The sequence below is a fragment of the Oryzias melastigma genome, linkage group LG14 (assembly GCF_002922805.2).
Source record: "Oryzias melastigma strain HK-1 linkage group LG14, ASM292280v2, whole genome shotgun sequence".
In the NCBI taxonomy this organism is placed as follows: domain Eukaryota; kingdom Metazoa; phylum Chordata; class Actinopteri; order Beloniformes; family Adrianichthyidae; genus Oryzias; species Oryzias melastigma.
In genome coordinates, this window is record NC_050525.1 from 24,088,105 (window position 1) to 24,115,329 (window position 27,225).

General features: G+C 41.7%; 1 protein-coding gene across 5 annotated transcripts; it reads left to right on the forward strand.

The window, feature by feature from the left end:
• Positions 1 to 1,186: 1,186 nt before the first annotated feature.
• On the forward strand, positions 1,187 to 27,135 carry nsd1b (nuclear receptor binding SET domain protein 1b). Of its 5 annotated transcripts, XM_024265648.2 has the most exons (24): positions 1,191 to 1,999; positions 5,730 to 6,616; positions 10,817 to 10,961; positions 11,619 to 11,788; positions 11,970 to 14,982; positions 15,980 to 16,092; positions 16,202 to 16,466; positions 17,683 to 17,783; positions 18,148 to 18,190; positions 18,444 to 18,685; positions 18,771 to 18,908; positions 19,052 to 19,175; positions 19,250 to 19,450; positions 19,529 to 19,708; positions 21,190 to 21,346; positions 21,692 to 21,897; positions 21,974 to 22,086; positions 22,731 to 22,877; positions 23,745 to 23,867; positions 23,941 to 24,057; positions 24,134 to 24,275; positions 24,475 to 24,581; positions 24,654 to 24,855; positions 26,325 to 27,135. In XM_024265648.2, the coding sequence occupies exons 2-24, from the start codon at positions 5,747 to 5,749 to the stop codon at positions 26,969 to 26,971; spliced, it is 7,566 nt and encodes a 2,521-aa protein (XP_024121416.1). In that variant the 5' UTR covers positions 1,191 to 1,999; positions 5,730 to 5,746; the 3' UTR covers positions 26,972 to 27,135. The 5 variants fall into 5 exon arrangements, with proteins under 5 accessions (XP_024121410.1, XP_024121414.1, XP_024121416.1 ...); XM_024265642.2 differs by having other exon boundaries at positions 1,187 to 1,999; positions 24,475 to 24,855; XM_024265646.2 differs by having other exon boundaries at positions 1,187 to 1,414; positions 24,475 to 24,855.
• Positions 27,136 to 27,225: the final 90 nt, after the last annotated feature.

The following is a 27,225-nucleotide window of genomic DNA, read 5'->3' on the forward strand; positions in this document are numbered from 1 at the left end:
AATGTAACTGTTTTAATAAAAAATAATGTTACATAATTTTGATCCTTTTCATATAAACTGGTGTGTACCTGGAATAACAAAAAAGTAAATCTAAATATCCACCTATAAATATTGTTTCAATTAATTATATAGATATAATAAGTCTTCTAAACTATAAAGTGAGGCTTTGCAGAATCAGGGAGAAACGGTGTAGACCCCTGGTCTGGTCTGGTCTGGTCTGGTTTGGCCTGGGTCAAAGAATGAATACTCTAACGGCCCGTCACGTCTGAAACCATGCGCGCCTGAGGGGGGCGCTGTTCTGCGCTGGTCTGCGGCAGCAGGCCCCATCCTGCTCCGCTCGCCTGCCTCCGCTCTCCCCGCTTGTCTTCTACCAGAATGTTTTCCTCCATAACTCCTCCGTGTCTCCATGTCCGACCCGGGCTGGACACCCAGACGCATGGCGGACGGAGTCTGTCCCTCGAGTGCACGAGGGGATCTCCCGTTCAGCGTGCGGGGAGGGGTCGGTGGGGTAAAGAAACGCACGAACACGCGTTTTTTTCCCTCGACAATGACCCTGTTTGCCTCGACGGTGTTTTTAGTTTAGGGATCAACCAGTTCAGTCCAGACTGTGTTTGTCGGCTGGAGACGCTGTTCTCACCCCCCCACCCGGTTACCGGACTGTTGCGTGCGTGCAAGAGGGGGGGTTTATACACCTGAATCTACGCCCTTTCTGTCCTCAATGTCATAACCGTCTTAGATCACACATGCGTGAATGTTTTTAACGGACATATGCGTGGAAATCTCCCGGCTCGACTCAGCTCGGCTCGACTCGGCAGAGTTTCTGCAGCTTTTCACTTTACGGTGCAAAAAATAAGAAGGAAAGAAAATAAAACTGCAACCAAAACGGAGCTGTTCTGCGGTTCAAATCCCGTCATACGTTGCGGTTTACTGTGCGTATTTTTGGCACAAATGAACGCTCCAGAGGAGAACCCTATCTCACTCACGCACACAAACGAGGGTGTTAAAGCTTTTACATTCTGAACATGAGTGGAAGGGAAATGTTTCACAGTAGAGGTTTGATGCTTCACTTTCTCCGCGGAGAGGTGAACTTTATATCGAACATTTATTAACACTTTGTGGCCTGTCTCCCCCCCCCTCCCTCCTCCTCCCTCCTCTCCGTCTCTCCTCTAAGGCTGGAGGACTCCATTTTGAATAGACCGGGTGTGCAGCCAGAGCTTGAGCTGCAACTGCTCTCATGAAGGGAAAGCGTTCTGCTGTTCCGGTTTAGACTTTCTGCAGCGTCTCTCTCTGCTTCTCGTCTGCTCCACTCTGTCTCCAGCCTCTCTTTCTCTGCATCTGAGCGTCTTCTGGGTGCTGGTGGTCAGGAGGAAGATGACAGTTGTGGGCACAAAGTTTGCATTATGACATATCAGAGGTGATCTTTTTTTTTTAATTGATGCTTCTAATTAAGAAAGAGGGCGGGGCCTTTTTTGTTGGTGAATGTGACGTGTTTTCTACGGCTAAAAGATCAGAATTGGAAGTTTTTGATATTTTTCTTAGGGATAAATGACATTTACGGCCCCCTCTGTGCTCCACGCTGTGGACCGGCTGGGGAGGGAGGCGGTGGTGACGCCTGGCAGCGCGTGCAGCTCAGAGACATGACTTTGAAGGAGCAGGCAGACTCAGGAAACAGAAGAAGCGCGCGCATCCATCTGAGGACGGGGGGAATGATAAAGTTGGAGTTATTTTAGAGCGAAAAAGGGAGGGGGGTGGGGGTGTTGGAGCGCAGCAGATTTTCAATTCAGGGGCCAGGATCAGGCTGGACCAGGCTTTAGCGCATGTAGGGGAGGAGGGAGGTGGCGGCGGTGGTGGAGGGGGGGCTGAGTTTCACAGGATACGGGCCTAGTAGTAGAGCCGTTGGGTCTGTGTTCACCCGCCTCCAAAAAACTGGAAATTCGCACCTTTAAACGTCAAAATGAGCAGATTCGAGGTCACGATCGCGAAGGCCGACACCGGAATGGTAAGATTCTCGCGGCGGAGCCCGCGTCACGCGGCATTTTCCGCGTGATTTTCTCGTTTTGATGCACAGACGACGGAGGGAAAGCCCGTGCACGTGGATGTGAGTGTATGTGTGTGTGACAGCGCGCGTGCGTGCAAACCGTGTGCAGCCGCTTGGCGTTTGTGTCACTCACCGGGGCTAACGCACACGCTCGTGCACGCACGCGCGCGGGTCTCGCGCCGGTGTGCTAGCTTAAACAGTTAATTTGAACGTTTGATTTTTTTCCATTTTTTTGAGGAGAGAAACGGCCTCGTTGAGCGCGCACGCGCCGCGTCATTTTACCGGCTGACCTTAGCGTTGATGTGTTAAAAGCGTCATCAGAGGATTTACAGATGCGCTGATTTGAGCTAAAATGTCACGTTAGGAGGATCCCGGCGACGTTTGTGAGTCTGTTTACGTGTTTATTTTTGACATCTCCGCGCGCCTCGCGCGTTTTTGTGTGCTGTGAATGTATGCTTGTGTGAATGCTACCTTAGCATTGAGACCATCTTCTGATTCCGTTTTTACAGCACAATAATCTTTAGCATGCTTGCGGCGTGCTATAAACCATTCAAACTTTCAACATTTTAGCAAACATTAGCATCCTTTTCCTGTACTTAGCTTGTAAAAATCCCTTATTTATAAAACTATATCAGGTATGAACACATTAGCTAAAGGATTTAGAATCATCATCATGTCGATTACCTTATCATTTATGGCCTTCTATTCATTTTATTTCACATGTTAATGTAATTCAGCCTATTTATAAAGAATGTAATGACAACTAAGCTACTATTAAAATGCTACACAAAAAGTAAATAGTATAAAATGAAATGTCATTTATTAAAATAGTTAATTCCACATAATTTTTATTATTTAAGATTGTGTTCTTGTGTATTGCAGTACTTACAGTCACTTCAGGGTTGTGCCACATTTTGCTGGTTCATTCTTATTAACAATCTTTGTGGAAGGATGACCTTATCCCAACGTTGACCCTAATCTTAACCTTAGCCAGTGCAGTAGTAAAGACTAAAGCACTGATTGGAGATACACTAATGTACAAGTACCTAACAGTCACATTTTATCCAGATCCAAAATTGTATCTTGATGGTTTATATATACTGTAGGTGACCTCATTGAAGAGTTTTTGGTGTCATACCATAGAACAAGCAACAGGTGACTATGGAGCGGCCTCCGGTGTGTGATGTGCGCCAAACAGGTATTCTTGAACCCGCTTTTAGCACATGGTATTCATACTCGACTGTCGCTACCCAATACTAGCGGATGTACTCACATTTGTAATGGTGCGAAACATCAAAGTGGTGCAAATCTTACAAATCTTGCTCCTGGTTTGTCGTTTACAGCTCCATTCTGATTAGGGCTGCCACGATTAGTCGACTAATCGACTATTAAAATAGTCGATGACTAATTTGATAGTCGATTAGTCATTACTTTGTATTATATTGAGTCAAAGTATAGTAAAGATGAAAGTTCTAATGACATTATGCTAGCTTTTTGGGGTATTTTCTGCATTTATTAAGGTTTTTTAGGCTCTTTTGGAGTTTAGCTAATATTTCAGCTACATGCTAGCTGTTTTAGCTAATTTAGGCTTTTTAAAAAAAAAGTTTTCTAGGGTATTTTGAAGTTTAGTTATTTTTTAAGCTACATACTTGCTGTTTTGGCTAACCTAGGTTTTTTAGTTTTTTATCATTTTTTAAGACAAATTTGGCATTTAACTAACAATTTTAGCTAGTATCAGCTTCAGCATTTTCAGCGACTAGCTTCCATGATTTCAGCTCTCAACTTTAGCGTTTTTAGCAATCAATTCAGCATACAGCATTCACACTAGCATTATCACAGGTAATGCTATACATCGAGTTTTTAGTTAGTTTAAGGCTAATGATGGTTAAGATGTGTGCTTTACATCCAGTTTGCGAATGACCCGATTAGTCGACTAATCGGGAAAAATAATCGGTGATTATTCGACTATTAAAATAATTGTTTGTGACAGCACTAATATGAAAGACTTGGACCCAATCCGAATTCTTCTCTTCTCCTTTCCCTTTTTATTTGAGTTTAAGTCCAAGTGTATATGTAAATTTTTTTTTAAAATCCGACCCTCCAAACGAAGGGATATAAAGTCCTCCCTGCGAGGCTAAACCGCTTTTCTTCAAATGGGTGCGCTCTGAACCACAGACGTTTACATTTATGTGTAAGTAATGATTTTTTGTTGTAGCATGACGTTTTTAAAGTTATAAAACCACAGTTGTTTTGTATATTTAAGCACTGGAAGCTCCGCACTAACTCTAGCGGACCAGCGATTATTGGTGATGTCATCAACAAAAGTGATGTCCGAAATATGAGACACAGTTTTTTCATAACTCCCCGTTTGGAGGGCCAAATGAATAGGAAGGGAGAAGGGAAAAATTATACAGCTGAAACAGAAATACCAACTGGGGACCTTTCTGCGTGGAGTTCAATTAAATTTTATTGATATAGTTCAAAATCACAAAGAAAAGTTGCTTCATTGGAGTTTGCATGTTCTCCCCGTGCATGCGTGAGTTTTCTCCAGGGGACTCCAGCTTCCTCCCACTGTCCAAAAACATGCTCCATAGGTTAATTGGTGACTCTAAATTGCTCCAAGGTGTGAAAGTGAGAGTGAATGGATGTGTGATTATGGCCCCGCGACAGACTGGCGACCTGTCCAGGGTGTACCCCGCCTTCGCCCATCAGTAGCCGGGTTAGGCTCCTGCACCCCGGCGACCCAGAAAGGGACAAAGCGGCCAAGAAGATTAATGAATGAAGAAACTTCCAATAGAACTAGATCTGTTACGATCTCCTTCATGGGAGGACAGGAAGGAGACAAACACAGGAACATCTGCCATAAGACAGAAGGATGAGTTAGTAACTGCAGCAGAGTGAAAAAAATGAATGCTTTAAGACATTTTAACTATTTGAGGCATTATATTCATTTCTTTAGACTTTTATAACAAATGTTTTTCTCTTTTAACATTTATTAACCTTTATCTGCTTTTCCAATACAGCTTTTTTTATTCAGCTAACTCAATATTTAGTGGGGATGCAACAATATGCTTAACCACAGTTCAGTTTAAATATAATTTTTTTGGGTCACAGTTTGGTTTCTGTTTTATATATTGTTTATTACAAAACAACAACAAATAGCCAAACATTTTGAAAAAATATTTGTAAAATTGGATAATAAGCAAGTAACAGTGAAGAAAAAAAACTTTTGATTTGGCTTATGCTAAGCCCAGTGTAATGTAATAACACAATAATAATAAATGCAACAATTAACTTTTCCCATCAAATTTGGTTCAATGCTGTGATATATGGTCAGTTTTAAACCAAAAGTTGTAGCATCCCTAGTTTTTAGCATTTATCAATGCTTTTTTAGCAGTTAACTTGCAGCTTTTGCATGTAATAATCCGTGCTTTAGATTAATTCTTTTTCATTTTCACATAATTTAGGACTAAGTAAGTTGATTAAAAGCTTTTCAAATATTTTATCCTTCTTAATTCCATTCGTGCTTCAGCAGTGTCTGAAGATGGGTTTGGCTGTCTGCATCCTTTTATTTTGTAACATTTATTCTGTCGCTTAAAAAACCTGTAAAGTAAAAATAGTTGCATACTTTTGAAGTATTTACATTTTCACTTGGAATTTATTCTCATAATCGTGTCTTTATGTTTTTTAGGAGGTGACAATGCCATCATGAGCGGGCCTTCCTCAGGCCCTGGAAGAAAGAGTCTTCATGCCAGCTGCCCTTTGACCTCTACCCGTGACCTATCCACCCACTCAGGCCCGTCCAGACGGCACAGTCACAAGGTGGACCTAACGATGTCTGCAGCGGCTTCCTCCCTCAAGCACACGTCCGTCTACGCGTTTGCACAGGTGGACTCCTCCTCCACGTTGCCGTCTTCTTCCTACAGCCCTCTGAGGAGGCTGCAGCATCTCACCACCATGGTGAGCCAGTCTGACTTGGTCTTGCCTCTGAAGGAGCCGGAGAGCGCCTGGAAGTGGGGGCCACAGAAGAGTGATAGGGTGGAGGTGGAGAAGAACTCCTGGTCTGATTGCAGAAAGTTTTCTGGCTGCCAGACGGCCAGAGAGGAGACACCTGCTCAGCCTGCTTTTGGACAAAAGCAAGCTGAGGCTCAAAAGGGAAGATCTGACTTGGACTCTGCACGTTTTGCAGATTCTGTGGGTTCCGAGAAGAAGGCCGAAGGGTGTTTCTCGGGCCCACCCAGCCCAGCCTTCTCTCTGGACAGTAACAGCCCCTTTGCAAACGGCTTGCTCCACTTTGAGTCTTCTTTATTTGAGGATGAAGATAACGACGAGGAGCAAGAGACTACATCTCCCATTGGAGGTTTGAGGGACAGAGAGCAGAGGATGGAGAATCCTTCCGAGTCTTCTCCTCGGAAACTGAGTTCAGACTCTAAGGACGCTACGCTGCCCTCAGCGAAAGTGGTCACACGCTCCCAGTCGTCTGGTCTACGCAGGAGATACTGGGACGGCTCAGAAGATGAGTGGTACAGCGACTCTGAGCTGTTCCTGTTTGATGACAGCTCTTCAAAGCAATCAATGGCAAGTTTCCCTTAATGTTTTAACTTTTCAGTTTGTTTACAAGTTGATCACAGATGTTCTTTCTTATGCTATGTTCACACCAGGCTTTGAGAAACTATGAAAAGTATGTAAATGCCCGCAAAAGTGCGTTTCAAGCTTTTGCTTCCTTCTTTCAGTTGCCACACGCAAGTTGTTAAGTCAGATTTGGGCTCTTCATACAAAATGCACAGCACTTAAACGTGCCCTGAAAGTTAAACCAGTTGAACTTCGACCAATCAGGAACTCGGATTTGGTATTGATGCATGGGTAGCATCCTTTTCAAAATGTTGAAATGCCAACCATTTGATCATAAAGATGGAATTAATATTTGTGGGTTGTGCCCAACTGGAATTATATGACACAAAGTCTCTCATATATTGGAATAGAGCTGTGAAAAAAAAACCCTGCAACAAGATTTGTGAGATTTGTACCCCTTTGACATTTTCCACTAAGCCTCTTCCAACTTACAGGTCTGTCGGGTAGTGACTGACCCGTGTGAACACCATATGCTGAAACTCACATGCTTGAATGTGCATCTAATGCCCTGTGTGAACGTAGGTTAACTTTTAAATAGTCAACTTATGTGAAAGACCCAAAATGGGTGTAGAATATTGCACCAGAACACCTCACTGGTGTTGACCTTTCAAAACAATGGACTCATTAGCTTGTTGACATGATTTGGCGTCACTGATCATGATTGCCTCGATTTTTCAAAGTAGTCCAGAGACTGAAGGAGAGCTGAACGGTGGGCGTTGTTGGAGAAATTTGACTCTGACTTTCTGTGTGTGGTGAAAGGGGCAGGGAAAGCCTGAGGTTAACTGGATCCGCTCGCTTGTTGAGATTTCTGGTCTGTGATGTTCAAACCTATGAGGCCAGTACACCTAAAGAAAGATCAGATTCTAAAAGCCCCAGGTAGTTAAAACTGGAGTTGGTAACAGTAAACGTATGATCTGTTTACAGTGTCTTAAAAAGTCTTAAAAGCCTTGAATTAGAAAATTTGGAAAAAAAATTAAAATTAAAAAGTATTAAATTTTGATATCTTTGTCTTAAAAATGGTGCCGTTTAAAACTTTGCGCTTGAGCGTTTTGACCGTTGAGATGAATATCAATTCTTATTATTATTAACGTGCCATGCTTATGACACAACGCAAAGTACTAGAAGGTGAGAAGCCAGGTGTGACCAGAGCTAAAAGAAAGCTGGTAGAGTCTGGTACTACGTACCGGTATAAGTTCTGGTGGAGGTACACACCACCATTTGCTCCTTTAACTCTCATGCAAGAGCAGCTACAGGCTGATGTCGTTTAAACTGTGAACCAGACTGCACTTTATCTCATCATCATAGCGACTCTGTGGTTTTAATGTCTTATCACCGCCACAAAATGGGATTTATCTCCCTCTCTCCCCTTTAAAGTTAGCCCCTAATTCTGTCGCTTCCTTTAACGAACACATCCCACATTTGCGTCGTATGAGGTACGTTTGATTTGTTCTCCGGGGATGCTTAATTCATTCACAGTCAAGTAGACATATTTCTATGCAAGTTGGAAGTTGGTTTGTTTGTTGGTTAGTTTGCAACGGGACAAAAAAAAATAAATAGATGATTCATACAGTTTCTGAGCGCAATTGTGATTTATAGTTCAAAATAAAACAATAATGCAACGGAAAAGTGAAGCATGCAGCAAATAAATTAATTTTTGTTAGTAAAAAACCTCAAAAAGAACAATGCAGGGAAGTTTGTTCAAGAGAAAGATTGCAAGTGAGGATGAAGATGTACAAGCTAAAATTAGAAGAGAAGAAAATGAAAAATGAGGGGCATTCCTTGCATTTATCAAGTTCTTTAGTACAACAATCAATTAGATATTTGCGTTTGTTGTCAACAAATTGGAATATTCTAGTGTCTCCAGTTGCCGGATGCCTGTACGAATTCGTCCATGTTTATTGTCTCTTAATCGTGCTTTGACCAATCTCAAACTCTAGACTCAAACTTTTTTTTTAAATTTTTATTAATATCTGTTCTGTTTCATTTAACCAAAAGACCACATCTGAGAAAACTGTTAACACAAATTTGGTTTATGAGTCACCAATGGTTTTACTGCACCAATATGTGTGTAATGAAGTAATGAAAGTTTTCTGTAGTCTTGAAATTGTAATTTAATCATGGAGATTTGAGCTGTAATTGATTACAGTAACTCCATTACTGACAAGGATTTTGTTTTTTCATTGTCCATGGGGCTAAAAATTAGGCTGAGAAATTAGTCTTAATTTTTCATTTGCAAGGTCTTAAAAAGGTATTAAAACGTTTTAAATTTAACTTGAGGAAACTTGCAGGAACCCTGTGTTTAGAAGTGTTGCTAAAAGAAAGAGTCTTTAAATTGATCTTAATTGATTTTCAAACTGCCAAGTTTAGTTTGTTGGATTGCTCACGTCACGTGACAGATGTAAACTGTGTGATAGACTCTAGTATGAGTGACAATGAGGGTCATCGTTTGCTTTCAAATGAACCCTGGTACGGTTCACTACAGTGCAAATGCAGATGAACTACCAAGTGGACCAAAGAGCAAAAACACAAAACATCAATTTTATAACAAAAAAAAATCATGCTAAAACAATAAGTCATTATTTACATTTAAATGTGAAATTATGTGCTTCAAAGCACACCCACGTGAAAAAAAGTGTTTCTCCTCCACGACAGTGCGACGCGGGAACACCCTCGGGCACCCCTACCCCTCCAAACACGTCCACAATTGGAGAGGTAGGAGGAAGCCACAGGGGTAGGGGAAGAATTTGGATTTGGGATAAATATTGCATTTCTGATCAATTATTGTCTTTTGTAACTGTGGAACGTTTTCAATGGATTTTTCCACTCTCAAGAAATTGATTTGAAGCAAACAAAAAGAGAGAGAAAGGCCGGTTGGGGGGGTCTGTTTTACCCTTTGAACCACGTCTTAAGTATATTTAGAGTGAGAGTGAAAGGTTTGGCCTCCGCAATTACATGAGGGGCTTAATACACCAAATACATACAGACAACTAACTCGAGTTATTTAGTCGAATAATGGCAAACCTTTACACAGTATTTATCCAAAAACATGGACTAAAAACCTGCTGACAGCTGTAAAAGGAAGCCTAAACTTTATAACCACGTGCAGTTTTTTCCTCAAACGGCTCAGTTTGAGTGAAACCCATCAAATCTGTCAACAGCATCTCTGAAGAAACTGCTGTTGCAGTGAGTAAAAATATAATTTATATACATTAACGCAATCATAATTGCAATAAAAAAAAACAATGTATTGATGACCAAAAGAAGATCAAGGGGTGGGAAGTTTAGTATCAGATTGATTTGTCAGCAAACATTTCAGTCCCTATGCTTTTATTTTGACACCACACAGTTTTTTAAAAACTTGTATTGCTAAAGGAAGCATTTGAGTTCATACATTATTTTTTTTTATTTTTTGTGAATAAATACTAACAGCAATTTCAATATTATAAGTTTTTTTTTCATCTTCTTTGTTTGGCAGGGAGTTAAAATTCCACATGAAACTCACAAAAAAGGCAGTTATGACACCACATTTTTGCTCTTTTTTCCCCCTCATCTTGTATTCTTGACATGTCCCGTGTATGTCATTAGCTTTATAATATTATTAGTGTTATTAAGCTTTCACAATTTCTAAACACTCAAATTGACTTGGTTTGTAATTGGAGAGGATTTCTGAAACATCTTTAAAATGACACTAAACAGATTATAATCAAGAAAAAAAAGAAAGAGGGAATCAGAGCAGCTGCAAACATACTGGAGGGCTAAGGAAGTCCTCCCTGCTGCAATGATCTAAATAAAGGAACATTATAAAGATAAATATTTGTAAAATTCAGCCGTATTACCAGTAACTGTTGTGAAGTTAGTAAAGAAATATTGTACAAAGTGAAAGTATTTTTCCAAAAACTCTAGCTGGAGGGAGAAGGAGCTGGTATCAGTCATTCTTGTGTCAGGCGTCCTTGTACACTCAGTCTATTAAACTATTCACAAAGGAAAAGAGCAGTTACCAGCTGTTTGTACTGTTTGATTCAAACCTCACACTGAAATCTTCAATATTAATGCACAAGACTTACAGGTTAGAACCCTGTTTGTAGTTCATGAAAGAATCATAGTGTAATAATAAACACATTTAAAAAAATCTCCTTTGTTCTGCAGCAGCAAAACAGCCTGAAGAAAAAGTCTTTGCCGCCTCTGAAGTTTGTTGAGGGCGAAGTGGTTTGGGCAAAGTTCAACCGAAGACCATGGTGGCCGTGTGAGGTGCTTGTTGACCCTGCACAGGGAGTCTACCACAAAGTGAAAGGTGGGTGTGTCAAGTCTTCTAACTAGCTGTGATAACCAGTGCTGTAGCATGTCAATACTCTCTTGTTTTCTAGATATTCTTGCTAGTTACCTGGATCAGGTGTATTCTGCTATGAAGAAACTGCAAGGGCAGGGTTTTTGGAGAAGTAGTGAGATTGTGACACTTAAGGCCTGTAGTTAGACTCTTGGGACCAGGATCACCAGTTATCCTTTGCAACCTAGGAGGAATTACTTTAAAATATATTTAAAAAACGTTTATATTTAAACAATCCTGGTTAATTTTCTATAGTAGAATAATACAACTGTTACCCTTTAAGGTTGTTTCTTTGTTGGATATTTTTGTTCATCCACACTGTACCACATCAAGTGTCTCTTGGGTTGTTTACAAGCTGTGTTTTAATTAAAAAAAATTAAGTGTTACCACACGGAATATCTCATTTGGAACACATTGGTTTTGCCTGCATGTTTGTTGGGACACCAGGTTATATTTTCATACCAACCAGTGATATTAAATACCAAACGACTAATTGTTTCAGCTTTATTGTGAAACTTCTCAGGTTTACAGTTTGGCCCAATTTTAAGATGTGTTTCTCTGCAAGTCTAGCATTCCTGCAGTTTTTGAGTTACATTTCATTGAGAATGATAATCTGTTCTTCAGAACCCAGTGACCGGCCTTGTCGGCTTTACTACATCCGGACCTTTGGGCAGCCCGAAGAGCTGGTCTGGGTCGAGGACAAATCAATCCACACGTTCCATGGAGGATTTGAATTTGAAAGACTTCTTCTGCGCCGGAGAGGGAAACAAAGGGTGCAGAACAACAAATGCACTGTAATTATTAGTCTATTATTTACAAGAAAGTTAACTCATGTCTAAATGAAAAGGTTGGTCTTCTGGTGGGATGACAGATTGTCTTCTTAGACGATAAAAAAAGTTCTTCAAACCATAAATTTGATAAAGAACAAAGTTTTTCTGTTAATCGTGATACAATGTGTGTCTTATCTGTGTCCAGATTGCAAAGCGTTTCCAGGAATCGTGGAAGTTCAGTGTGGCAGAGGCTGAATCTGTTTTGCCTGGTCGACCAAAAATGGCCTCCATGTCTTTCTCCATGGATGACCTGTGCCACTTCAGCTCCCCACCAGAGAGCGAAAAGAAGACCCAGCCAACTTTCACTCCTTTCACTTTACCTGCCTGCACTCTTTCTGAAACATCGCACTTAACTAATGGATCCCTTCCCTCTCCGATCATAACTCCAGAAAAGCCAAGCACTTTAGGTAAATCCTCCAGCAAGAAGAAGAGCAAATCCTCAAAGGATCCCAACAGTAAACACGCTAAAAAGACACTGCACAGTAGCCCTAAAGACGCAGACAGAAACAATGAAGAATGTCCGTACTCAGACCTTGAGTCAGTCCCTAAAATTTTGTGTCCTAAAGCACTTGAACGTCAAACAAACTCAGTTCCCTCCCAACCGTCTGTCATGGTAGCCAAAGAGCTGAAGAAGCAGCCAGAGGTTCAGAGTGGTCTTTGGTTCAGCAAATCAGGCAAAGACAGACGACCTAAGACTACCAGTCCCATACCAGACCGCTCTCTCTTCAGTAAGGCGCCCTCGAAGAAAAAGAACTCATCTACTGTTTGTAAAAAGACACTTGTTACATCTACCCCCTCCTATGTTAGTGGATCTGGAGACCCAGTATTGCTGTTAGATAAGAATAAACCAGCAGAAACCAGTGCGGTACCCCAAAAAACAAGCACCTTGAATTGTACGAACAATCAGGCTGGTATTAAGACTTCAGATTCAGTTGAAGCTTCTGTGGACCAGCCTGACTCGTTGGACAGAGAGAATAATCTGCCTTCAGTTCAGGTAGTGTGTTTAAAGGCTAGACCGTCATTCACTAAATCAAAGGAATCTGTTACTGACCCGTCATCTGGCAAGAGTGAAGACACAGATGATAAAAGAGCGCCAGAGCTCTCGAAGAATGTTGATTCTGATGGTCAATCCAGCCTTCTTAAGAGTAAAAAGAATGTCAGTGAAACTAAAAATTCAGTCAAGAATGCTACTAAACCAGTAAACGACACTATTTTTGACCAAGAAAAGAAAACAGATGAGACTATAAAGCCTTGTTTACAATCTAAATCAAATGACTCGTTATCAATCCTGGAGAAGCAAAAAAATTTAGTCTCTAAGTGTAGGTTGCCCTATGTAAAATTGATACGCAAGGAGATTAAGGATAGGAGGTATCTAAACTCAAGCGGGACTTTTTTTCTCGCTGACTTGTGCAAAGAGAAAGAAAAGGGATCTGATGTGACAAAAACATGTGAATCCCCACAGAAAGAGAGTAGAACAAGTGCCTCCAAAGATCACAGCGTGGCTGAACCTGTAAAGGTCTCTGTAAAGAAAGTCAAAACTATCGATAGGTCTGGTAAGCTTCATCTCTCCTCAGACCAGTCAGTCGGGAGTAGGACTGAGGTTTCCGGTGTGTCTACTGTTGACCTGGGTTCTAAATTAGTAGAAGAAGAACCCGTTTTAAATGCAAAATCAAGCAAAGAGTCTCAGTCATCGTCCAAACAAACAGACCATTCAGAATGCAAGAACAATCCTGGTTCTGTTGTGCCAAACAAGTCCTCTGAGCCGGAAAACGGTGCAGAAGAACACGTTTCATCCATCTCACCGTCGACTGCAAATGCTGTGCCGGGTCACCGTGAAGAGGAGCCGCAGTGTGAGAATTCCCTCACGCCTGAAAGCTTTCATCCGGGAAAACCCAAGAAGGTTTCCAGCAAATGTAAACGTGTTCGAGATGTGAATAAAGTCCTACGGACGCAACCCGCACACCTACCAGCCAGCAATCGTCTGATGACGAGAGCGCTGAGGGCCATGAACGATTCAACAAAACAGGACAAAGTTGGAAAGAAAGCTGAGCAAAAGCAGATCCACAAATCTTTCAGAAAGGCTGATCAAGTTGTGAAGAATCATAAACTTAAACATGAGTTTCAAACGAAAATAAAAGCTTTGAAATCCCACCATACTGACAAAAGTGAACTTGGTCAGGGTAAAATTTCAAGCAACTGTTCCCCGTCTTTAATGTTTTCTGATTCAAATGACTCTGAAGATGTCAAGAGTGAAGATGAAGACCATTCAATATCCTCAACACCACCGATGGACTTCATACCGCTTACTTCAAAAGTCAAAACAAAGTATGAGGGTCAATCCTCTGACAAATACTCACCATCTCCTCCATCACCCTTTTCCTTTCTCAGAGCTTTCAGAAATGTGGAGGAAGTTTCCTTCCAGTCTCTCGGGGCTGACAGAAGTGGTAAGCCCATTTCTCTCAAGCCAAAGCCAAACTGCAAGTTCAGCACTTTTCTCATGATGTTAAAGGACTTGCATGACACCAGGGAGCGGGACGGAGCGCCACTCGAGCTGGAGATTGGACCACCGAGCGCACATGTTAAGGAGGAGCCCTTGGTGATGCCAGGAGAAGATGCATCTGCAGGACGGGATCAAGAAACTTCATCTGCAGGACAGGATCAAGAAACTGCATACGCTCTGAGCGATTCGAGTGCAATCACAGACAAAAGCGTGGAGGCTTTTACTGAAGGAGGTGCGAGTCGGACACCGAAGAAGTCCACCAACAGGAGAGGCAACGCTGGCTGGTTCAAAAGGAAACCCAACCGCAGGGCGCCTTGTTCTCCTGCCAAGTCTGGACCTGGTTTTCCAGGCCTGGAGTCTCTTTTAGAAATGATGCCAGCAGAGGACTCCCTGGAAAACATGGAGTGGTCATCAAGAGTTGTGGACTTCCAGAGCAGCAGCTGGGAGGAGCGAGCTGGAGGGAGCGATCTGGTGGTCTGTGAAGAGCATGAGGAGAACCCGTGGATCAGAGCAAAGGAGAATCTAACAGTCCCTGTGCCTTTGGAGCAGAGGGAGCGTGGCACTGCAGAGGAACAGCCAAGCTGCCTCATTTCAGACTTTGTCAAGAGAGATTCAAGCTTTGCACACAACTCTGGAGAAGAAGACAAGACTCCAGGAGGTAAGATCAGTCTACCTAAACAGCTATCACTGGAGGGGAATGAAAAAAATGTTTATTTAAAAAATAAATAAATGCAAAATTTCAAAACAAAGAGAAATTAATATGAAACTTGAAGAATCTTACCACATATCCTCAAGTCTTCATTATAAATTAATGTTTAAAGCTGCTTACTATAAAATAACACTTATTTTCTTGCCATGTCTTTAACGACCCACTCCAATGAACATGGTGTTTTGAACATGTTCTTGCAGCATTCTTCTAATGATGGAGGACATATTATTAAGAACATTAAGATTAAAACTGCATTTCTGAGTATTTCTTATACAAATTTTGGTGAATCAAGAGAATTCAGTTTGAAAAAGCTTGTAGTTGTTATGTCCCCTGAAGCAGAATGAGTTTCCTAAATGCAATGATTTTTAGTCATTTTAATTATTGTTTATTTCTTTTTATTATACAGCTACTGGGCACTCCATATTTTATTAGCTTTTAACGTATACGTCATTTGTACATTTTTACTGTTTTCACTGCTTTCTGTGTCATCGTGGCCAGGGAACCACAAATGAAACTAGCCTTTTGGATAATTCTGGCCCTTTTAAAAACACATGTTTCGTCTCGTTTTGTCATGTGGTTTTTCTTTTAAATTGCACTCTCTCCTTTTAAATAAATACGTAAAAATGCTAACTAAAATCTGCAGGTAACAAGCTTCCTGCTCCGGTACATCCACTTGCAGAAAAACTGATCCATGTATGTCTTTGTTTTCCTCATTACTGTACAGCTGGATAGCTCCAATATTGCCCATCATTTTTGTTGCTAATGTTAGCTTGGAGTCTGAGGGGCTGTAAGCTAGCGGGAGAGAATGTAAACAAAATAATGATGGGAAATCCTAAAAGAAAGTTGTGTTCTTTTTAAGCAGAAACATTCTAGGCAGCGAGCAGCCACAAACACGCATCTGTGAACCGGTTTCTTGCAGTCTAAACGTTAATTCCTGTGTTTCCAGCGCATAAACGGATCAGAAAACCCAGCAAGAGGTTGATCGAATGGACCGAGGAGTACGAGCAAATTTTCTGCTCGAGGAAGAAAACCAAAAAGCCTCTCCAGTTGATTGGAAAGGTAAAAATCTTACAAAGTAAGCTCTGCTGCAGCGTTCAGGTTCCTACAAAGTGTGGCACTGCAAGCTCATTCCAGATCGGTGCGAAACTCACAGGTTTTGTTTTCTCAGGCCAGTCCGACACCCTTTACCTCGGCGCCTGAACTTCTGGACTCTGACAACAACGCGAGCGACCCCCCTCCCCCGACTGTGCTCCCGGAAATACAGACCCCCCCTCCTGAGGAAATACCTGCAACGACACCACCGGAACTACAAATTCCTACCAACCAACACACCTGTCCCCAAGTCACACCGGTGCTGTCCACCGACACACTGACGCCCCCACCGGATGTGGAGCCCCCGCTGTCAGAAGTTATCCCTAAAGGCAACAGGGAAGGTGCGTTTGTGGACATTTTTAACATTCACATTATTAGGATTTTCAAAATCTTCACCCATTCCTGCTTTGTCTTTTACTTTTTCTTATGGTTTTTGAAGCTTTTAGTTTTGGAACTGATTGGGAAAATTTTCAAACTCTTAAAATTGTTTTCTTTTGTGACAGAACATCCAAGTTTAAGCTACAAAGATAATTTATACTTCTAAATATTTAGGTCACATGATGTTCTTCCGCTTGTATTGGTTTCTTTTAGGGGTGTAAAAGATCACAGATAATCCGTGATCCGCACGGATCACAAGCAACAATTCAGCCCACACCTGTACCGCGGATCACACCGTCTTTGCTTTAACAAACGTCAAAGTTGCTTCTTGACATCCAAAAGTCTGTTCACCTGAAGCTCTTGCCACGTGTGGGAGGAGCTTCTGTCAAAAACTGATCTCTAACTCATCTCAGAGGATGCAAGGAGATCGGGTTTATTTATTCTTAAGAGCTAAATTAAAGCATCAGTACACGTCTCCATGTTTGGGTTCAGATCTCTTGAGTGAAAAGCAGCAGTTATCTCCTGCAACAGGGACAGTATGGCAAGCCAAGAGGATCAAGAATCACCAGGGAAACCGCATATGTACTATGGATAATAATAATTGTTTGAAATATTTAAATGTTGCCAAAGTTAGTTTCAATATTACAATTAATACCAAAAAATAATGAAAATGTATTTTTCTTTTCATTTAAGATTTATTTAGACATTGGGGGGGTGGGGCTAAGGGAAAAACTGCATATTCAGCATTCTTTTCTCTCAGTTTTTGTGGATTTGGTCCGAAGACATGTAAATGTAATCAGAAACTACCTGTTTTTACATTTTTGTTGAAATTCAGAGTTCAAAGACATGAGTGTATTCATGCTTTAAAGTATGTTATATATGTTTTCTCAAATATATGTTTATAGCTTTTCAAAAAAGTAATTTTAGGCTTTTATCTTCTAGTTTTTTTCCTATTTTTTTTTTTTTTTTTTCTGATCTGAAAAATGATCCGAACATGACTCTAAAACCGTGATACATTCCGAACCGTGAGTTTTGTGATCCATTACACCCCTCGTTTCTTTTGGCTTTATGAAGTTACAAAGGGCATTGATTACATTAGAGTACTGATTTAGACCCAGCTTTTCACCTTTGTAACATTCTTTCATTGTGATCATGCGGCTCAAATTTTTCCACTCTCAGCAAGTCTTCCTGTGCTGGAAAAGAAGCGGAAGAGGAAACCCACCCAGAAGATTCTGGAATACTGTCTGGAGGCAGAAGCCTCAACAGGCCCAAAGAAGAAGGTACAGAACAGGCTACGAGTTCATCTGGTACCTCGCAGTATGGATGTGTGCAGTGAAAGTAAACCAAAACCCAGAAATATGACAGCTTAGGTTAATGTTAAAAATGGTCTTTCAATTAAAGGATGATAATAGGAGCAATTTCTCTGATATTTGAGTGTTTTTATATTCAGTTGGCTTCATTTTGAAAGATTTTAACTGAACTCTCAATGCCACCAGGTTAGCTCTGAACAGGTAAATCGTAACAGAGTTCTTATTACTTAACATATGAAATCTCTGCTGTAAAAACATACTTTGAGCTGGTGAATACAGTGACAGTGTTTTTTACATCAGTAATAACAGTCTCATAATGTTTTTCTGTGTCCAGATCAAAGGACTAAGAAATAATTCAAGCTCCGCCCCTCCTTCAGGTGAGTCGATGGTCCATCATGGATGTCTTTAGAATTCCAGTTTATGTTGTTTTATTCTGTAGAGTGGAGTGCTGGGCCTCTTTCACATCACTCATGTTTGTTGAAGATTTGATCTGAACTTCACCTGCATGTTAGTATCTATTAAAAAGGCAACTTTTTGGTGTTTTTTCTTTCACAACAATATTCATTTCCTTTCTAGAAGTCGATTTAAACTGAAACCTGATCTCCTCTCATGTTCTCGTCTTCTCTCCAGATTCTGCTCCACCACCACCATTAAAGCTGAAGACTAAAGTAGCTTTGAACCCCACGCCAACGTCTGAGGTCACCACCTGCACACCCACACCATCTATTCCGAACAATCACAGAGCCGCTCTGCCCCCCCATCCAGCCCCGTCTCCACCTGAACCCCGGCAGGAGGAGACAGCAGAAGCAGATGCTCCTCACGCTGAGGAGCAGAACAGCCCAGATGACCCAAAGGATGTGTCAGAAGGAGAGGTGAGCCACCTTTAGTTTATTTACACAAAGTTCTTCTTCTCTCAGCCTCCAAACTTCAGAACACGTTTACTTCTTCATCCTTAAGGGTGACCAGTGCAGCCTGGACCACAGCTTCTCCTCCGGAAAGGACGACTTGGGACTCTGTGACGACTCTGCTTTACCGGCGAGGAAGATCATAGGGGACAGAGGAGGACCGGCGTCCATGAAAGAAACCATATGTCAGGTGGGTTTCTCCATGTGGAAGGTGTCTGAACTCTTAAAAACTTCCCAACATTGACAGGAGGAATCTGAAATACTTAAAATTTCACTAAAGCTGGAAAATCGGGAACACCGTACCGCATCTTTCAAAGAAGACTTTTGTTTCAGGTGTGTGAGAAGACCGGAGAGCTGCTGCTCTGTGAGGGTCAGTGCTGTGGAGCCTTCCACCTGCCCTGCATCTCTCTAGCCGACGCCCCCAAAGGGAAGTTTATCTGTCCAGAGTGCAAATCAGGTACACCTTTTCGTGTCAGACGATCATTCATGTAGAAGTCCGCACTTCTAACGACAGCCTCTTGATTCCTGCAGGCGTCCACACCTGCTTTGTGTGTAAGAAGCGTGGCGAGGACGTGCGGCGCTGCATGATCCCTGTGTGTGGGAAGTTTTACCACGGAGAGTGCATCACGAACCACGCCCCGACTGCCCCCGTCAACCGAGGCTTCCGCTGCTCCATCCACGTCTGCCTCACCTGCTTCATCGCCAATCCCAACAGCTCGTCCATCTCTAAAGGTAGCTGGAGCGGAAACGGCTCTGTCCCGTTCTCAGGTGTGCGGCTGCAGCTGTGACCTCTCTGGTGTTTGTCTGCAGGCCGCCTGGTGCGATGTGTGCGCTGTCCAGTGGCCTACCACGCCACGGACCTGTGCATGGCGGCGGGAAGCGTCGTACTCTCCAACAACAGCATCATCTGCCCCAACCACTTCACCCCTCGCCGGGGGGTCAAGAACCACGAACACGTCAACGTCAGCTGGTGCTTCGTCTGCACAGAAGGTTCTTCACCGTTTCTTCTAGAACAGTCCCCATCAATGCTGCGTCGTTTGTCTTATTGATATTTGACCAGAATTTCCATCTGAGAGTCCAGAATCAGTCTCAGCAGATGATTAGATTAAAAAAATGAATGTGTCAACCATGAGGAAGGTTTCTGCAGTTTCTGTTGTGCTTTGATGCTCTGTGGAGCGGTCAGCCTCTAACTGGAGGACACCAGACCTGGTGCTCCTGGTGGACTGGCATCTGAAATGACAGCTTCCTCAGAGTGTGATGTTGACTCTGAAGTGCTTTGGACTTAAATGAAGATAGACACAAGCCCAAAAATAAAAATAAAAGAATAATGGTGCCTTATTTGTTCTAAAAATAGCCCGCCATTGGCAAAATCAATGAATTAGTGATCTTTAAAAAAAAACAAAAAAAAAAACAGCTGTTTTAAGGCTGTAAAAGCCTCACTACCCACTTTCTACACTTTTCTCAGTCATGAACATTTCTTTTCTCGTTTGTTTAAATTCAATTTAAATTAATTTTATCATAAAGCCCAATATCACAAAAGACCTGCTTTATTGAGCTTCATGTCTGTACTTTCACAGAAACACTGTAAATTCATAATTTAAAATCTTTGTAGAAAGAAAATGAAATTAAAGTTCATCTTTGCAAGCTGAACATTTTCTACAGGAGATGAGGCATTGAGGAGATTGATTGACAGTGGTCTACAGCCAATCAGGATGCAGAAATAAAATGTCAAATAAAATAATAAAAAAAAAACATTCAAAATTGGACTAACAATAGTCCACAAAACAGCTATACTGTCAAAGGTGAACCGTTGTGTAGCAAGAGAACACCGTTTACACCAGTGCTGGTTCCTGATTTCCAGTTCTCCCTGCCCAGCTTGCTGCTGATTAGCTGCCCCAAGGGATTCCACATCCTGATTGACAGAACACACCTGATTTAGATTGTCAGCGTCAAGCAGTCCAGGGGGAGCAGGACAGCAGGCAGGGTTGTGGATCTTAAGAGCCAGGGTTGGAAAGCTGTGGAATATACCATTTTCATAGGACAATTACAAACACTTTATGAAGCATATTGCATAAACAAACCACATATGATTTTTGAAATGTTATTTTTGAGAAAGACTAAGTTGTCCGGTAGGATTTAGGTGCAGGAATGAACAAGCTAGATGTTCCTGCGTTTATTCCAAAATTTTGGAAGCTTTTATTAGAGACAGGCGGATCTTAAAGGAGCCAGGCCACTATTAGAGACCGACAGGTAACAGTAATGAACACCTGTTAGACCCGGCAGCTGTTGGAAACGGCCATCAATAAGAGATGGGCTACAACAGTCTTACATTTTGCAACTTTCACTCAAAAAAGCCTGAAAATCTGCTGTTAAGAATAAGTGAGCAAACAGAGAAATGGGTCAGACAGCAAAGCAGACCTCACCTTTGGCAGATCGGTTCAATGATGGCGTTCCTCTGTTCGCTCCTGCAGGGGGGAGCCTCCTGTGCTGTGAGTCCTGTCCTGCTGCATTTCACCGGGAGTGTCTCAACATCGAAATGCCTAAAGGCAGCTGGTACTGCAACGACTGCAAGGCCGGGAAGAAACCACGCTATAAAGACATCCTGTGGGTGAAGGTCGGCCGCTACAGGTCAGTGACCCAAGATGAAACCTCAACCTCCCTGTGCTGAATTCCCACGAAGCTTGATAGGACTTTGGTGTAAAGTCCCACTGATCATCTGTTGATGAAATGTAAAAGCGTTCCCACTGGTCTTTTAATTATGATTATGCCATTTTAGCTTAAAAAATATTAAACTGTCATTTTCTAGGACATCTAGCATAGCATTAGCATTTATATATCTTTAGTAGAGCAACTTTTTCACACTTGTCCTTTGGTAACAGCAGATGGTTTCAGGAGGATAAAGAAACCTCCTTTAAAGATGATGATCTTTAGTCAACACATATTTGTTAAGTTTGTGTTCTTTTCTCTCCTCAGGTGGTGGCCTGCAGAGGTCAGCCATCCCAAAACCATCCCAGAGAACATCCAGCGCATGAGACACGATGTCGGCGAGTTCCCCGTTCACTTCTTCGGTTCCAACGACTACTTGTGGACCTACCAGGCCAGAGTCTTCCCTTACATGGACGTGGACGCCAACAGTAAAGAGAAAATGGGGAAAGGCGTCGACACAACCTACAAGAAAGGTAAATCAGGATTCAAGACGGAACTTTTATGCTGATGTGGTGAAGTTCTGCATTTGAAGGTTTTGTCCTCCGTCAGCTTTGGAAGAGGCCGCCGTGCGATTTCGGGAGCTGCAGGCGGAAAAGGAGCTCCGACAGCTTCAGGAGGACAGGAAGAACGACAGGAAACCACCGCCGTACAAACACATCAAGGTGATCTGGAGTTGAAGTATTCAGTCAGACACACGGGTTCTATTAGACAGAACCTCTTCTCTTCAGATTTGTCTGTTATTAAAATATGTTTCAGATCAATATTTAATCCTAACTATATCAAACAAAGGACATTTTACAAATATTTAATAAGCACATTGGCAGTTATACTAAAAAAAACAAAAAACATCACATTTTCTCGTTAATTTTTTTTTTTTTGCCGAATTTTTTAAAATAAGGCTCTTGTTAGCAATGGGACATTTGAAACAAAAACAAAAAAATGGAAAAATATAAATTGCTAGTCAACTTTCTATATACAATGCACTGATTAGACAAAGATGGAATAAGAAAGATTTAAAATAAGAAAACTGCCTGAAATTAAACATTTTAATTTCCACTATTTATGAATTTTGATTATTTAAAATTCACAACAGAACAATGATGTCAAACTTTGTTCACAAAACAGAGAAATATAAATATATTATTTATTTTTTCACTAATTTTTAGTCACTATGTAATGTAAATGTGTAAATGATGTCATCATGATGATAATCCATGATCGAGCTGTGCTTTTTCTTTATGTATCAATGTATATAATCTTACTGAAACACCATGATGGGAATATTTAACTTTTCTGACTCCTCCAGGTGAACCGACCAATAGGAAAGGTGCAGATCTTCACCGCAGACCTGTCCGAGATCCCACGCTGTAACTGCAAGGCAACAGACGAGAGTCCATGTGGGACGGACTCGGAGTGCATCAACCGCATGCTGCTGTACGAATGCAACCCGCAGGTACCACACTTTTAAATTGTTCATTTATCAGGGGATTTTACTCATGTTTTATCACCAATAGATGTCAATTATAAAAATAAAAACATTTTAATGTACTTTTCTTACATGAAAAATCGTATTGTATTAAATATACAGTATAATAAATCAAAGATTATTTAGGACTTTGTTGTCTCTTGTCGTTAGATTTCATAGTGAAAGGTCTCTAAAAGGAAGTCACAAATATAGATGGTTTAAGATAAAAATTTAGTTTTACATAAAAAAAGTGGATTGAACATCTTTACAATGCAGATCTATAGTGGAGCTGAGGAGAAATATTACTGTTATAACAAAACTTTGTGAAGAAAACCAGGATTTTGTTGTTTTTAACATCTTCTTGTGGCATTTTTCTCATGATTTAGAGCATAAATAAAGAAAATTAAGATTAAAATTGCATTTCTTTATTCTAAAAACAAGACAGGTTTTTGTTTTGTGTTTTGCCTAAAAATTGCATAATTTTATCAAAAGAACACTGAGAACGCTTTTAAAATAGATCAAAAGAGGATCAGACTTTAACCTCTTAAGGCTCAAGCTAATATTTGAGCTAACTCTCTCCACACATACGGTGGGGACTGAAAGGTAAAACGTTATATTATTGTACATAAACAACCCAAGGAAAGATGGAAAATCTGCTAAAGGCATCAGATGATGCCACAAAAAATGAGGCTTTTTATTCATCATTTACCTTTTCAAAATCATTCTTTATGCCCCATAATATAACATTCAAGTTCTATAAAAAAAAAACCCAAAGTGTAGCTGTTTAAACAGAACTCCTGATTTCTGTTTTCTTCTCTCATGGACTCACTTTAAGACCCGTCTGTGATTTTGCAGGTTTGTCCAGCGGGGGAGAAGTGCCTGAATCAGGCCTTCACCAAGCGTCAGTACAGCCAGGTGGAGATCTTCAGAACGCTGTCTCGAGGGTGGGGGCTCCGCTGCGTCCACGACATCAAGAAGGTAGTTCCGGGTCCTCCACACCACTTCAGGACGTCCCATCAGGAGCTCACGGGTCTTCTCTGTGCTCTGTCAGGGTCAGTTTGTCAGCGAGTACGTGGGGGAGGTGATCGACGAGGAGGAGTGCAGGTCCAGGATCAGACATGCTCAGGAGAACGACATCTGCAACTTCTACATGTTAACTCTGGACAAAGTACTGCTGCACATCCTGAATAAAACTGTTTTTATGTTCTTTTTTTTTTTAATCACTTATTTACAAACTTTTACAGGACCGAATCATCGATGCCGGTCCAAAGGGGAACGAGGCCCGTTTCATGAACCACTGCTGCCAGCCGAACTGCGAGACCCAAAAGTGGACGGTGAACGGAGACACCCGGGTGGGGCTGTTCGCTCTCGTTGACGTCAAAGCAGGTCTGCATTCGCTTGGGTCACGGTTTCATTCCATGGATGTGGTGTGGATCAAACATGCGAATCCTGCTGGTTTGCGAGTGAGGGTCTTTAGACCCTCACTCGCAAACCAGCAGGGTTCCCATGTTTGAAAAATGTTAGCATGAACTTCTGAGAATCTAAACTATAAAATCCTGCTGAAACTCATCTGCTTGTGGTCCAGGCACGGAGCTGACCTTCAACTACAACCTGGAGTGTTTGGGGAACGGGAAGACGGTGTGCAAATGCGGAGCTCCGAACTGCAGCGGCTTCCTGGGCGTGAGGCCGAAGGTGAGGAGCGCCTGCTGCTTTCATTTCAGGGTCGAGCCGGCGCTAACGCTGCTGTTCAATCTCCCCTCAAAGAACAACCCTCCCTCTGACGACAAAGGCCGTAAGATGAAGAGGAGAGGCCACGGCAGGAGGAAGAAGAAGGTGGTGTTGGCCAAAGAGAGAGAGGACGAGTGTTTCAGCTGTGGAGATGGAGGGCAGATGGTCTCCTGCAAGAAGCCCGGATGTCCTAAAGTGTACCATGCAGACTGCCTGAACCTCACCAAGAGGCCTGCTGGTTAGTGGCTTCATCTGATCTGTGTCAGGAGGGTTTTATCTTTACTTTAGTCTCATTTAAACTCAGGATGAAGGTGTAGAGTTCGAACAGAGGTCTGAAACCTGTGGCTCCAGAGTCACATGTGGCTCTTTAATCTCTCTACGGTGGCTGAAGAAAGATAATACAATAGTAATTTTCAAAAAAATTAGATTTTAGCAACATGCTAACGTTTTTTGCTAGTATATTTTAGGAAAAATCCTGATGTTTTCAGCTTAAGTTTCTCTGGGATAATTTAGAATTCAGCTTCTATTTTAGCAACATGCTAACGTTTTTTGCTAGTATATTTTAGGAAAAATCCTGATGTTTTCAGCTTAAGTTTCTCTGGGATAATTTAGAATTTAGCTTCTATTTTAGCAACATGCTAACGTTTTTTGCTAGTATATTTTAGGAAAAATCCTGATGTTTTCAGCTTAAGTTTCTCTGGGATAATTTAGAATTTAGCTTCTATTTTAGCAACATGCTAACATTTTTTGCTAGTATATTTTAGGAAAAATCCTGATGTTTTCAGCTTAAGTTTCTCTGGGATAATTTAGAATTCAGCTTCTATTTTAGCAACATGCTAACGTTTTTTGCTAGTATATTTTAGGAAAAATCCTGATGTTTTCAGCTTAAGTTTCTCTGGGATAATTTAGAATTTAGCTTCTATTTTAGCAACATGCTAACGTTTTTTGCTAGTATATTTTAGGAAAAATCCTGATGTTTTCAGCTTAAGTTTCTCTGGGATAATTTAGAATTTAGCTTCTATTTTAGCAACATTCTAACATTTTTTGCTAGTATATTTTAGGAAAAATCCTGATGTTTTCAGTTTAAGTTTCTCTGGGATAATTTAGAATTCAGCTTCTATTTTAGCAACATGCTAACGTTTTTTGCTAGTATATTTTAGGAAAAATCCTGATGTTTTCAGCTTAAGTTTCTCTGGGATAATTTAGAATTTAGCTTCTATTTTAGCGACATTCTAACATTTTCGACTTATTTAGTTTACGGCGGAATTTGAGGCTATTTTGGAGTTTAGCTAGTAATTAAACAACAAGCTAGCTTTTTTGGGTAATTTGGCTTCCAATGAGTTTTTTATGCTAATTTGGAGTTTAGCTAATATTTTAGCAATATTTGCTAACATTTTTGGCTAATTTGTTATCTACTGTTTAATGCTAATTTAGAGTTTAGCTTCTATTTTAGCAACATGCTAACATTTTTGGTTGATTTTATTTACTGAGGAATTTTATGCTAATATGGAGTTCAGCTAATAATTGAGTAACGAGCTAGATTTTTCTCTAATTTGGCCTCTACTAAAGGTAAAAGGTAAAGATACGGCTCCTTCTAGGTTTTGATTCTTTTACATGAATCTGTTGAAGTTAATCTGCATTTTGATCTGATTTGCTTTCATTTGCCTCAAATCTGGTCTTGAGATGTTTTCTGTTCTCTCCTCGCAGGTCGGTGGGAGTGTCCGTGGCATCAGTGCGACGTTTGCGGGAAGGAGGCGGCGTCCTTCTGTGAGATGTGTCCCAGCTCGTACTGCTCCCAGCATCGCGAGGGCCTCCTCTTCATCTCCAAGCTGGACGGCAAGCTGTCCTGCAGCGAGCACGACCCGTGCGGGCCGGAGCCGCTGGAGCCGGGGGAGATCCGCGAGTACAACCCCGCCCCCAGAGCCCTCCCCCCGGGTCTGGGCATGGCCGTCATCCCCACCGCCGCCTCCAGCTCCGCCCGGAGCCTCCAGCAGACCGACAGGAGCGCTCAGGAGGGGAGTGACGGAGGAGCTGCCGGCGAGGCTTTTCCTCCTTTCTCCATCAAAGTCCCCATCACCATTCCAGTCGCTGCTCCTGCTGCTTCGCCCCCCCGCACTGACACTCCCAGCAGCCCCTTCCACCTCCCCCACTACTCACCCATCTCCTCATACGAGGAGGAGAGGGATGTCTTTGAGGAGGACGACGAAGAGGAGCTGCTGGAAGACTCTCACGATGATGGAGAGGCGGTGATGGAGGAAGAGGAGGAGGAGGAGGAGGAGGAAGAGGAGGAGGAGGGGTTGGAGTACTTGGAGCTGGAAGAGGAGGAGGAGGAGGATGAAGATGAAGAAGAATAAACAAACCAGTCACCACGACAGAAAGTTGACTGATTATTCGGTCGCTGTCGTCACGAGAGATTTTTTTTTTACTAATTTATTTAAACAGATGAATTGTGAAGCTTTTAAATAAAAAACATAGTTATTGATAAACTGACATAAATATAAACAATCTTTTATTTAAACCTCTCCTAACGTTTCCTTGTTGCACTTGTGCAGCCGAATCTGCGACTTTTCTGTTCAAGCCTCGGATTTTAGGCCTCATTTTTGTCGTT